This window comes from Bombina bombina, unplaced genomic scaffold (assembly GCF_027579735.1).
Source record: "Bombina bombina isolate aBomBom1 unplaced genomic scaffold, aBomBom1.pri scaffold_1312, whole genome shotgun sequence".
In the NCBI taxonomy this organism is placed as follows: domain Eukaryota; kingdom Metazoa; phylum Chordata; class Amphibia; order Anura; family Bombinatoridae; genus Bombina; species Bombina bombina.
Window position 1 is genome coordinate 15001 of NW_026512197.1, and position 14654 is coordinate 29654.

Sequence of the window (14654 nt, forward strand, 5' to 3'; positions counted from 1 at the left end):
ATTAGAAAGTACAGTTACACTCATAATAACACTGTCTAATAAAAACTATTCAAAAAAATATTGCACACAAAAGTTATAAGTGCTCAAAGATATGAGGTCTCAGGTGTTATGAAAAAAGGCTGCAAAGTGCTTTAACATTGACATACACACATACATCTAAAGATGTATATGCATATAAATGTTTGTATATGTGTACACATGTATTTACAGACATATAAATACACATGTACACATATACAGACATATATACACATATAAATACACACATACAGACATATATACACATATAAATACACATGTACACATATACAGACATATATACACATATAAATACACACATAGACATATAAATACACATGTACACATATACAGACGTATATACACATATAATACACACATACAGACATATATACACATATAAATACACACATACAGACATATATACACATATAAATACACACATACAGACATATATAAACATATAAATACACACATACAGACATATATAGACATATAAATACACATGTACACATATACAGACGTATATACACATATAATACACACATACAGACATATATACACATATAATACACACATACAGACATATATACACATATAAATACACACATACAGACATATATACACATATAAATACACACATATAGATAAATATACACATATAAATACACACATAAATACACATATACAGACATATATACACATATAAATACACATATACACACATATAGACATATATACACATAAATACACACATACAGACATATATAAACATATAAATACACACATACAGACATATATAGACATATAAATACACATGTACACATATACAGACGTATATACACATATAAATACACACATATAGACATATATACACATATAAATACACACATACAGACATATATACACATATAAATACACACATATAGACATATATACACATATAAATACACACATATAGACATATATACACATATAAATACACACATATAGACATATATAGACATATAAATACACATGTACACATATACAGACGTATATACACATATAATACACACATACAGACATATATACACATATAAATACACATATAGACATATATACACATAAATACACACATACAGACATATATAGACATATAAATACACATGTACACATATACAGACGTATATACACATATAAATACACACATATAGACATATATACACATATAAATACATATATACAGACATATATACACATATAAATACATATAAATACACATATAGACATATATACACATAAATACACATATACACACATATAAATACACATATACAGACATATATACACATGTACACATATCAATACACATGTACACATATATTATTATTATTATTATTATTATCATAATTTATTTGTATAGCGCCGCCAAATTCCGTAGTGCTGGGTACAATGATAGGGGTATACAATGACAAAGATTTGTGATAAAATACAAAACATAACAAAACTAAACAAATCTAGCACAGGAGGAAGAGGGCCCTGCTCCGGAGAGCTCACAGTCTATAGGTTTAAGGTGCAGAGACATAAGGTTGGGGTAGCTTGTTACATCGGTTGTATTTGCAGCAGTGAGTCAGGCAGTTCATGTATTAGCTTGGTTCGGATGCGGGATGGAGGAGAGATGGTAAGCCTCTCTGAATAGGTGAGTTTTCAAGGATCGTCTGAAGCTATACAAGGTTGGAGACAGTCTAATGGAGCAGGGTAGAGAGTTCCAGAGGACAGGAGCAGCACGTGCGAAGTCTTGGAGGCGGGAGTGGGACGTAGAGCTAACAGGAGTGTAGAGACGTAGGTCAGAGGTTGATCGAAGAGGACGGGATGGGGAATATTTCACGATGAGAGAGGAAATATAGTTGGGAGTTAGACTATTGAGTGCTTTGCAGGTTAGGGCTAATACTTTAAATTGTATTCTGGAGTGTATGGGGAGCCAGTGTAGGGACTGGCAGAGCGGAGCAGCTGATGTAGATCATCGACTTAGGTGGATGAGTCTAGCAGAAGCATTCATAATAGATTGAAGCGAGGAGAGGCAGTGTTTTGGAAGGCCATTTAAGAGTATATTGCAATAATCAATGCGTGACAGGATGAGGGAATGAATAAGTATTTTTGTAGTATTTTGAGTAAGGAAGGGACGAATTCTGGAAATGTTGCGTAGGTGTGACCGACAGGATTTGGTAAGCGCTTGTATATGTGGGTTGAATGTGAGTTCTGAGTCTAGTGTGACCCCAAGACAGCGGACCTGGGGTGAGGTGTTGAGAATAGTGTCTCCAACCATCAGAGAAATGTCAGGTGTTGGATGTCTCGAAGAGGGGGGGATAAGAAGCAGCTCAGTTTTGGACAGATTGAGTTGGAGGTAGTGTGAAGACATCCAAGAGAAAATTGCAGAGAGGCAGTCAGAAATCTGGTTGTGTAAAGAGGGAGAGATATCAGGAGAGGAAAGATAGATTTAGGTATCATCAGCATATAAGTGGTATTGGAATCCAAAGGAGGCTATAAGTTTTCCAAGGCAGGATGTATAGAGAGAGAAAAGCAAGGGGCCCAAGACAGAGCCTTGCGGTACTGAGAGAGGCATAGGATCACAAGATATGTTGTTAAAGGAAACCGAAAACAAGCGGTTTGAAAGATATGACGCAAACCAGGAGAGAGCTGTATCTCGGATGCCAAATGAATGTAGTATTTTTAGGAGGAGAGGATAGTCAACTGTGTCAAAAGCTGCTGACAGGTCAAGAAGAATTAGTAAGGAGTAATGGCCTTTTGCTTTAGCTGATAACCGGTCATTTGTTACTTTAGCAAGAGCGGTTTCTGTAGAGTGTTTAGGGCGGAAACCAGATTGTAGTGGATCAAGTAAGGAGTTAGTTGTGAGAAATATAGACATATATACACATATAAATACACATGTACACACATATAAATACACATGTACACATGTACAGACATATATACACATATAAATACACATGTACACACATATAAATACACATGTACACATGTACAGACATATATACACATATAAATACACTTGTTCACATATACAGACATATATACACATATATAGACATATATACACATATATAGACATATAAATACACATGTGCACATATATACACATATATAGACATATAAATACACATATATACACACATAAATACACGTGTACACATATAAATACACATATACAGACATATATACACATATAAATACATATGTACACACATATAGACATATATACACATATAAATACACATAAATACATATGTACACACATAGACATATATACACATATAAATACATATGATTATGTACACACATATAGACATATATACATATATAAATACATATTTACACACATATAGACATATATACACATATAAATACACTTGTTCGCATATACAGACATATATACACATATAAATACACATGTACACATATACAGACATATATACACATATATAGACATATAAATACACATGTGCACATATATACACATATATAGACATATAAATACACATATATACACACATAAATACACGTGTACACATATAAATACACATATAAATACATATGTACACACATATAGACATATATACACATATAAATACACATAAATACATATGTACACACATAGACATATATACACATATAAATACATATGATTATGTACACACATATAGACATATATACATATATAAATACATATTTACACACATATAGACATATATACACATGTACAGACATATACACACATATATAGGTCAGTGTTTCTCAACCGCACTCCTAAAGAACCCCCAAACGGACAGGTTTTCATTATAGCTGAACCAGTTCACAGGTGAAGTAATCAGCTAACCTGCTCTCACCTGTGCACTGGTTCAGCTATAATGAAAACCTGGCCTGTTGGGGCTACTTGAGGGCCACAGTTGGGAAACAATGTCATATGTTCCACATACATAGAAATGTAGATAGTTCTGTAACGCTGGGGCTGGGCGTACTTACTCGTGTACACTTCTGCTGCTCCTGATAAGACGATGCAGCGGATAACCGTGGGACGGTGAGGTCTAAACGCACATTACAGTCTATGGTCAGCCAAGATAAGGTTGAGCTCTGATATTTCCAGTCTGCGGGTTTAGCCGTGCTCTAAAAAAGAAAACCGTAACACTCAGCAATATTTATTTTACTATGTATAATCACTGCTAACTCCGCAAGAATCATAAAACAAAATGCCATTTAAAAGTATCTGAAATTTGCTGACATTTTTACACAACAATGTAATTAACTGTATTTATGGATGGAGAGGTTGTAAGTTTACACAATTAGTTTCTTTCTATAGGAAAATAAATGGACGTGGTAGCAAAAAAAATGGTGCTCTGAAAAATGTATTAATTTTACCAAACTGAAGTCTTTAAAGCTAATTTTACAGATGAATGGATAGAACAGCTGCTTCTGACAACACTCGAAGCGCTTGTTATATATTATACTAGCTGTTGCCTGCAGCTTCGCTCACGTGGATTTTGTGATTTGTAAAAAATGGCGAAACATGCGAATACTCGCAACGACATGTGCCCTCACCCTCGCTGACATGAACTTCGTTAGTTTTCGTTAATTATCTGTATTTCTCGTATATGGGCACCAATCAGCTAAGTTGTGGGCGGGGCATCCGTCGGGTACATCCAAAATATGTTATTATTATTATTATGTTTACAATTACGTTAATATTAAATTGTAATTATATATAATGACTTAACTGTCAGATGTGAAGAAAAAAAATTCATTTTTTTCACAAACACTAGGACTGACAATTGAAACAAATAAAGGGGACTTTCATTCATGAAATATAAAATACTTCATGCAGAAAGCTCCTTTATTTGTTTCAAGCGATTGCTGATCTGATACAGGAGCACAAAGCAGAACGCTGTTTTACTGAGAGGTGACGTTTTTACCTCTTAGCAAAAAGCCGTGCGATAAATCCGGCTCCCAAGGGCGCCAAGTCAGATTTACCACACGGCTTTTGGTTAAGAGGTGAAAATGCCACCTCTCAAGCAAAACAGCGATCTGCCGTGGGTTGCTGTAGCAGCTCAAATCGGCGATCGCTTGAAACAAAAAATAAATGAGTTTTCTGCATAAAGTATTTTATACTTCATGAATTAAAGTCCCCTTCATTTATTTCAACAGTCAATCCTTACGTTTGTGAAACGCTAGACTTTCACTTTAAGTGGATTTTTAGGAAATGGTAAAACACGTGTTTCTTTCATTTTAAAGGAGAATCTAAATTCCAATTTTCACATCTGTAACATATTTGGTTTTTGAGATATAGGTATTCTCATAAATAATCCCTCCCCTTTTCACCCCCCCCTTAAGTGGATTTTCGTGAAATGGTAAAAAACATGTTTCTTTATTTTTAAAGGAGAATCTAAATACAAATGTTCATGTCTGTAAAATCTTCCGTTTTTGAGATATAGCTATCCTCATAAAAAAAAAAAAAATCATCCCACTTTTTCACCCCCTTAGGGACGTAAAATCCTTCCTTAGTGGGTGCCTACGTCATAAAAGCAACGTACTTTCCAAATTTCATGTTTCTAGGTTAAATGGTTCGAGCTGGGCATTGACGAGTCAGTCAGTCAGGACTTCTTATATATATATCTCAATGATAGATAGACAGATAGATAATTTGACATCTGAAATTGTAGAAAATATTAACTATTTATTTTAATACTGGTGTTTTGGGGTCACATCCCCTTCATTAGACTGATTTTATATATATATATATATATATATATATATATATATATACACACACACATACACACACAAATGCTATACATATACTGTATATTTGTTTTACGTTCTTCTTTAAAAAGGTCTGACTAAAGACTATGTCCAATTTGTTCCTTAAGTTTCTGCTACTTGATTCTATATAGAAAAAAAAGAAGACGACTGACCTTACCTTTGGATCTTTGACATCAAATGTTCGACATGTAATTCTAAAATAAATAAATAAATATATAATAATAACTACAAACTAAATAAAGGGAGATGGAAAGCAAAATTCAAAAAAACTTTTATGATTCAGACAGGAAATGTAATAAAAATAAATAAAAAATAAAATAAAAATTGACCTATATCCCTTGGTACCCTTTGTTGAAACGTAGCTATTTCCCATGAGCACAACATAGCGGCTGTATTTGTACCAATGTGCGCTTCACCCCTTGTTGCTACTAATTTCTCTCTCTACATATCAGCAAGTCTCTGTTCTCTGTCTCTGTTCTGCTCTTGCACATTAATTTTTTTTCTGTATAGCTTAATTATTTCTGCACATTTGCCTCTCTCCTGATTCCTCTGCACAGTGCTCTATTCTCCATTCTTTATGTCTGCTTCTGTTTCTTCTTCTGATCCCTCTGCATTGCTCTATATTATCCTTTCTATATATTTGTCTCCAGGTTCCTCTGGGAAGGGAAATATGAAGAAAATAACAAACAAAATGTCTAGAGTATTCTTCAAAAAAACAACGTTTATTTCACATATAAAAGAAGGGATTTACCCTCTCACATAGAGCATAAAAACATAGCAAGTACACAGCTTACGCGTTTCGCCATAACTCCGTAGTCATAGCTAATTAACAAACACCTGTGACAACCTTTAAAAATCCATACTGCTATTATAAAAGCTGCTACATTAATGTATAGCACATATCTGCAATTTTTTTTTTTTTTTACATATACAAAATTTCTTCGATGCCTGTTCAAAAGTATATCTATCTCAACAGTTTCTTCATCATCATTATAGTTAAATTTAGTTAAAACATAACTGTTATTATGAAATATTTAAAGAAACTACAGAGACACAAGGCAAAAATTACTTAACCTGCTGGGTGCAAAGCAGTGAAAAATCCCCTGGACCACCAATTGGTCCGAATAATAGAAATATATAAAAAATATGTTCAAAAAAAGGGGTATTTGCTAAGGGCCAGATTACAAGTGGAGTGCTAATTAATTGCGCTAGAAGTAAGCTTTTTGCGCGCATCAGGTTACACTCCTCGTATTATAGGTTGAAAGTAAACTGTTTATGCTCACGCGCTAATCTGAGGAGCTCAAAAAGCAGAACTTAGAATATAATTTGCGTGATTCACGTATTCCCCATAGAAGTCAATGGAGAAAAAAAAAGTGGGAGAAAACCCCCACTTTGAGCAAACCTTGCATATTCAGCGCTATAAATAACTGATAATAATAATAATCTAATGTGTGCTAACCCGACATAAAAATATGAATATTTCACATTCTAGTGTTCTTCACATAACAAAATGTGTTCTATTTATTCTTAAATATATATAAAACGCTAGGATTTACCATCACTAAAAATAAACTGTAGTTTCAGTCATCACTTATTAAAAAAGGGTGCTAAACTCACTTTGTTTCCGCCGCGGCATCTCACTAGAGTCAGAGCCTCTGGCCAACCACGGCACATCGCTCTTCTATCAATAAAGTGACGATTCCACCTCTAAACCAATAGTCGTGCTAGCATACGGAACACTGTCAGATGACACGCACGGCTGTTGAGTTACAGGTGAAAACGTCACCTCATTGAGAAAAGAGCGCTGTGCCGTGGGCATACAACACAATCTTGGAAGGGAATAGTATAGTTATGTATAGCGGGAGAGGAAGAAGGGTATAGCTTCTAAACCTTTTGAGTGTGGTATGGATGAATACAGAGATGTGACACTGGGTGACAATTGTGTGTACAGTTAGGTTCACCAAAGAAATGAAAGCTAAAATTGCGAAATAATATATTTATATTTAATTTAAATTTATGGATATCGTAATAAAACGTGTCATAAATACATACTTTTTGGTTGCAGAACAAATGTGAAGTGCTGCCCGGTCACAGACGTCATTGTCATCAAAGCTCCATAATCTGTTCTTCATGGAAGACTTTTCTACAGCAAAAATAAGCTGAGAAGATAAATAATGTAGTGCATAAAATACAAAGCATATTGGTTATTAAAGGGACATTCCACTCCTGCAAAGAGATTAAACACATAGATAAAGATCTGCTTGGGAGTCACAAGTGTTGCAGATCAGCAGCACCAATCATAGTGACGCCCAAGTAAGATTTTACTTTGCTGAGGTCAAATACATAGATAACTATTAAATGTTTGCCTTAGTATGTCCCTTTAGTCACAAAACAAATAACTCACTGCCTCTGTGCCCTGATGCTCTGAATTAGTTTTGTATGTAATGTTTGTAAGCACCTATGAATAAGGCAGCACCCAAAACGCGTTAGGTGTGTGAGGCCAGATATTATATGTTTTTAATGAGTGAGCAATCAAATATAATTGTTTTTATGAGAAATGCAGAGACCTCTTTATATTAACAGAATGCCACATGGTCTAAAAACAAATGTAACCAAAAAAAAATATTATTTCATAATCTTATGTCTACACATGTAATTTGGAAGATCTGGATGAATCGAGTTCTTTATTAAACTTACCTTACGCAGTGCATTCTGGGAGTCCTTGGAAAGTTCTGGAGATGTGATGAGGAAGACGCCCAGGACAAGAAGACCACCAGGAAGCATACGACTTACCTACAAAAAAGAGAGCAGACCATCATAAGATGTCTCAAAGGGGAAATACATTATGTTTACAACATCAAGAATCAGATTTCTGCAAATGGTTATTACCACAGGGAGCCAACTACTAAAACACAGACCGTTCACAGTTTAACATATCAGATGATGCAAAAAAAAAAAAAAAAAAAAAAGTGTAAATACAATGAAAGACAAATTACACCAATTCTATTCCCCCCCCCCCCCCCAAAGAAAAGGTTTAAGCTAAAATACGGTAAAAGTTGCAGCATGTGCTTCATTTCTAAACAGGGAAAAAAAATTTGATCTACTGTGTACAAATACATTGGTATTGTACGTTTCAACATTTATCTATGTGTTTTTGAAATCCCATTATCCATTCGCAATGTTTGTTAATTAGGTGTAGACACTTTAAGAATGTAGCATACTTGCTGATTGTTTGTCCAATGGCTGCATAGCAGCCCCTTTTTAAAGATGGTTGACTCTTTGTGAAATAGGTCTATGAATACGGCATAACACCGAAACGCGTAAGACCAGCCAACCGGTCTTGCTATCCTGTATTTGAACTTCTTTAATTAAATGGAATAAAATCTTGCCTTTTATTTTACCATATTGAGATTTCCTCCGGACTTTTCTATTCTAACTGAACCTTCTATGCTCACAAGGACGGTCTTTTACCACTAAAGTCTGGTTCTACAATAGAGAATTGTGTTATTCACCTTGTTTTGATGCACACAATCTGGTTACCAACCTCAAGTATCCCTTTAAGGGACATTAAACACTTTAAAGGTTGCAATATAATTATGTTTAGTTAAAAAAATTACTTATTATTTAATGATTTTTTTTGCCCCTTTTCATTTCATTTTACTCTAAAAGTAGTGGGTTTTCCATTTCTAAGAATTGAAAGTGCTCACAGCAGACTTATAAAAACCCAACTCATATTTTTAGCAGAAGTAATAAGACCCCGCTAAACAATGCCTAATCTACTCAAGTAACAAATTTGGATTGGCTCCCCCAAATACGCCAAGCAGTGGGACAAGTTTGGCCCTTGAGAAAAAAAATTGCACAAAAAAAAAAGTGTATTCAGAAAGTTTTCCCATTCAGCTGACATATTAATTTACTGCAGGATCGCAGAAAAGTGGGTGGGAGGGTAAACTACAGCAAAAAATAACCTTAGAAGCCAACTGATTAACCCCTTCACTGCAGGGAATTTCAGAAGTCTGGTGCACAGCTGCAATTAGCGGTCTTGTAATTGACAAAAACCAATGGCAAAACCATGCATGTCTGCTTTTTCTGAACATAGGGGATCCCAGAGAAACTTTTACAACCATTTGTCTTATGACTGCACTAGTTGTGTGGAAATAAATTCAGTGAGATGATCGTATCTGGCGACCAAATAGTGGCATCAAACATACCAAAATGGGCCTAGATCAGTAGTTTACTTTTAATATATATATATATATATATATATATATATATATATAGTATATATATATATATATATATATATATATATATATATATATATATATATATATATCATAGGTAAATCAAAAACTATATTTCTGTTTAAACTGAGTAATAGCAAAAATGCAAAATTTCTCCTGCACTTTGGGCAAGTTTTTCTCTGAAATTCCCAGTAGTGAAGGGGGTTAAACCATAAATGAAAGAAACCATTCTCAGTAATGGTATATAAATTGTTTGCACGGAATGTAGACGTACCTGGCTGGCGTGCGAAGAGACCCAGTCCTCATCAATTTCATCTAGCTTGGATAACGCAGGCTTTACTGTATTCCCTTCACGCTGATCTTCTTTGTGTGGGGTCTGCGCAGCCAGAAGCACAAACTCTCTTTGTGCCGAACTCTGTGATAAGGATGATATATACGGCTTTAGGAAATAATTCTGTAATAGTATTTTGTGTCTCAAAACTTCACTCACATGAGTAAGTTGCTTCATTGTAAAAACTGTGCACAGAAGAAAGCTTAAAAGGTGATTGGATATCATGTCCTGTATGTGATAAGGGGATATTTCAGTGGAATAACAAAATGGTCTAACTTCTTACATCATTTTAATATTAAATTAATGCTGGTTTGCTGCTGTGTAATTAAAGGGACAGTCTACACCAGAATTGTTGTTGTTTTAAAAGATGGATAATCCCTTAATTACCAATTCCCCAGTTTTGCATAACCAACACAGTTATATTAATATACTTTTTACCTCTGTAATTACCTTGTATCTAAGCCTCTGCAAACTGCCCCCTTATTTCAGTTATTTTGAAAGACTTGCATTTTAACCACTCAGCGCTGACTCCTAGGTACCTCCACGTGCGTGAGCACAATGTTATCTATATGACACACATGAACTAATGCCCTCTAGTGGTGAAAAACTGTCAAAATGCATTCAGATAAGAGGCGGCCTTCAAAGTCTAAGAAATTAGCATATGAGCCTAGGTTTAGCTTTCAACTAAGAATACAAAGAGAACAAGGCAAAATTGGTGATAAAAGTAAATTGGAAAGTTGTTTAAAATCACATTCCCTATCTAAATCATGAAAGTTTATTTTGGACTAGACTGTCCCTTTAGCCCCTGCAAAGAGGCTAGGGTTAATCCCATGTCATACTTGAATAGGATATGGCCAGTAATTGGTGGATATGTACATATGCGGCACCCAATTGGATCACCAGTCATGTTTACGAGCATATAAGTAGAAGCATGAGTTACTAAGTAGACATGAAGAAACTCTAGAATATCTCTGATAGATTATATGTCTCTGGTACTATCATTATTTGCAGTATATATATATATATAGGAGTTGTATAACCGTAATGTTGTGCTGTTGTGAATCATTTTGATCATGAATCTGCATATCTATCATCATCATCATGTATTTGCAGAGCGCCAACAGGTTCCGCAGCGCTATGAACATGGGTGGTATATAAAAAAACGATTACAGGGATCAAATGGGTAGAGGGTCCTGCCGAGAGTTGCACTGTTGTAGTCGGCTATATCTATGGCCAATACAGTTATGTAAGTAAACAAATAAATGTTTTAAAAAAAAAATGAATATAAATATGATATAAAATCATATACTGTATGTCAAATCCAAACAAAAGTGTTAAACAAGCTAGAAATAGCATTGTGTATCCAGGTGTGTGATTAAACCACTAACGGTAACTCCCAGGTACTAATAAAAATATGAGTTTGTATACAAAAGTTATAAAAAACACTAACCAGTTAGCAAACTGACACTCGTTTCCAAAACCTGACTTAGTATGAGGGTTAGTTTGGCTTCTCTTTCCTGGGACAAATTGGATATAAAACAATATTGCACCATTTTGTATCTTTCTCTACCCCTGAGGGCTGGCGATTAGAGGAACAATTGCCATAATTACCATCAACAAAGACTAGCTCATGTGATTGGATTTCACACAAATTCCTCTATATATTATATTTCTATACATACCTGTCCTATGATAAGTCCTGTAATAAAGCCTTTCTGCTGCTGCTGAATACGTTTATAGAAATACTTTTCAACTGCCTCCTCCACATAATAACTTCTTCCCATTTTTTCTAAATTCCAATTCAGTGGTGATTTAAATCTGAAAAAAGAAGGGAAAAAAAAGGGATTTATTAAAGGAACTTGAGTCTTAAGAAAAAATTCCAGAGGAAGGGATTTTGGGGTACTGAAAGCATGCAACACTTTTTCGTCAGTTAAAGGGACAACAGACCCCACATTTTTCTTTCATAATTCAGACAGCGAGTACAATTTTAAACAACATTCCAATTTACTTCTATTATCTAATTTGATTCATTCTTGAGGTATCCTTTGTTGCAGAAAGAACAATGCACATGGGTGAGCCAATAACACGAGGAATCTATGTTCAGCCACCAATCAGCAGCTAAGCATATTTAGATATGCTTTTCAACAAAGGATATTAGGAAAATGAAGCAAATTAGATAGTAGAAGTAATTTGGAGATTTGTTTAAAATTGCATGAACTTTCTGAATCATAGAAGAAAAAAAATTCGGTTTCATGTCCCTTTAAATTAACTAAATATATATTGCTGTATATATGCATTTCCTAAAATATATTGGGTGTCATGTGTTAAAGGGACAGAAAGGTCAAAACTGAAACGTGCATAAAGGCATTACAGTTTTAAATAGAAGCATTTTTGTGATATACTTCCATTATTAAGAAGACTTCTGGTAAAAGTTATTAAATTGTCAGCGGCATACGCACATATGCTATCTACGACTAGAGGATCGGAAATCAAACACCATGTCTGCTCAGAGAACTGGCGCTGTTATGTATTGCATCAGAAAATACTTCATTTGTGTCATACAAGTCACAGTGATTGAAAACTGGTGCACAGGAACTCACAGAATATGTGCATATGCCACTGAAACACAGTCATAACTTTTACTAGGAGCATTAGCTTTTTAAAGGAAGCATTATGCAAAGTTAAATTGTGACTTTCTTGTCCCATTAAAGGGACACTGAACCCAAAATTTTTATTTCGTTATTTAGATAGAGTATGAAATTTTAAGCAACTTTCTAATTTACTCCTATTATCAAATTTTCTTCATTCTCTTGGTATCTTTATTTCAAATGCAAGAATGTAAGTTTAGATGCCGGTGTTCTGGTAAGAGGGCAAACTTTGTAAAAGAGCGAACCATGTCACTTCCTGTGACATTTAATCAGCTGTTGCACACATTTTGGACCTAATGCGCATGCGTGCCAGTGTCATCACATACCTGGCCGCATACGTCACTGCTAAAATATTTATTGCTGTGAAATTCAGGAACCCTTTATAGAGGGCATGCGTGTGATTTTGTATCACAAATGGTACGCTCATGGAAATCTGTTTATTAGGCTCCTCAGCAATATTCGTAACTCCCCCCACTGCAACTACTCTCATGACTACTACTACTGTAAAGCTGAGTCAACGTGCATGAGAAACAGCCCCTCCCGCCACTCGGCTATAGCCACTGCTTCTGATGATCCAATGCAGCTTTTCACAGGCTCTGCTCAATGCATGCGCATTAGGTCCAAAATGTGCGAAACAGCTGATGAAACGTCACAGGAAGTGACATGGTTCGCTCTTTTAAAAAGTTTGCCCTCTTACCAGAACACTGGCCCATTTTTGGTGAACAGCCTGGGTTGTCCTTTCTGATTAATGGATAAATTCATCCACCAATAAAAAAGTGCTGTCCAGAGTGCTGAACCCCCCCAAAAAAACTTAGATGCCTTCTTTTTTCAAATAAAGATAGCAAGAGAACAAAGAAAAATTGATAATAGGAGTAAATTAGAAAGTTGCTTAAAATTGCATGCTCTATATGAATCGTGAAAGAAAAAAAATAGGGTTCAGTGTTTTTAAGTTTTTCATTCTTTTTTTTACTCAGATTATGTCAGTATCCAGTATTGTTAGTCTAGTAATATATATATATTTTAAAATTAACATATTAACATAGTAACCAGTTCTGCAGTTGTTACATATGTTTATATAAATCTGCTTTTTCAACCTGATGGCAACAGTGGCAGTGCCATCCCAGTGGATATGCACCAGGTATGACCAACATGATGAGACTAAATCTAAACATGGTGATCTATTCCAAAAAGTGACCCAGCTGTATACCATGACCCAGGTGCTGAGTGGGCCACTACCCATAATCCTTTGCTTTAGCCACATATGTGTATTATTAATAGATCATTGTGTGAGCTATAAATGTGCAGGTAAATCTAGGTTTTATAACTTGACTTTAAACCATAATATATGTCTATGCTGCAACATGAGCATCCCCACAGGTCCCTGCATACACTCCCCTTACCTGTCACTTCACCACGTATGGACACCCACTGCTGAGTGGACTTTAGAAACATCGAACCAATCAGAGTTTGAGATACTATGTCACGTGGCTGTCACAATTCGGTGCCTCTGTGCACCATCTTTAATTTGGGCAAACCGTACCTAAAAGCTTGTTCTGTTTTAAAAATTAGAATATAATAACACTCAGTTCAATTAAATTAGTA

At 34.9% G+C, this 14654-nt stretch overlaps 1 protein-coding gene across 1 annotated transcript in view; it reads right to left on the reverse strand.

Annotated features, from left to right (window-relative positions):
- LOC128644170 (protein odr-4 homolog) overlaps positions 1-14498 on the reverse strand; it is a 15031-nt gene extending 533 nt beyond the window's left edge. Inside the window, exons 1-7 of the mRNA XM_053696875.1 lie at positions 14453-14498; positions 12087-12222; positions 10348-10488; positions 8530-8625; positions 7885-7991; positions 5990-6026; positions 4042-4182 (exon numbers count right to left, since the gene is read on the reverse strand). Of these exons, the coding sequence (XP_053552850.1) occupies positions 4042-4182; positions 5990-6026; positions 7885-7991; positions 8530-8625; positions 10348-10488; positions 12087-12188 (624 nt within the window). The 5' untranslated portion in view covers positions 12189-12222; positions 14453-14498. The remainder of the gene's footprint in view (positions 1-4041; positions 4183-5989; positions 6027-7884; positions 7992-8529; positions 8626-10347; positions 10489-12086; positions 12223-14452) is intronic.
- Positions 14499-14654: the final 156 nt, after the last annotated feature.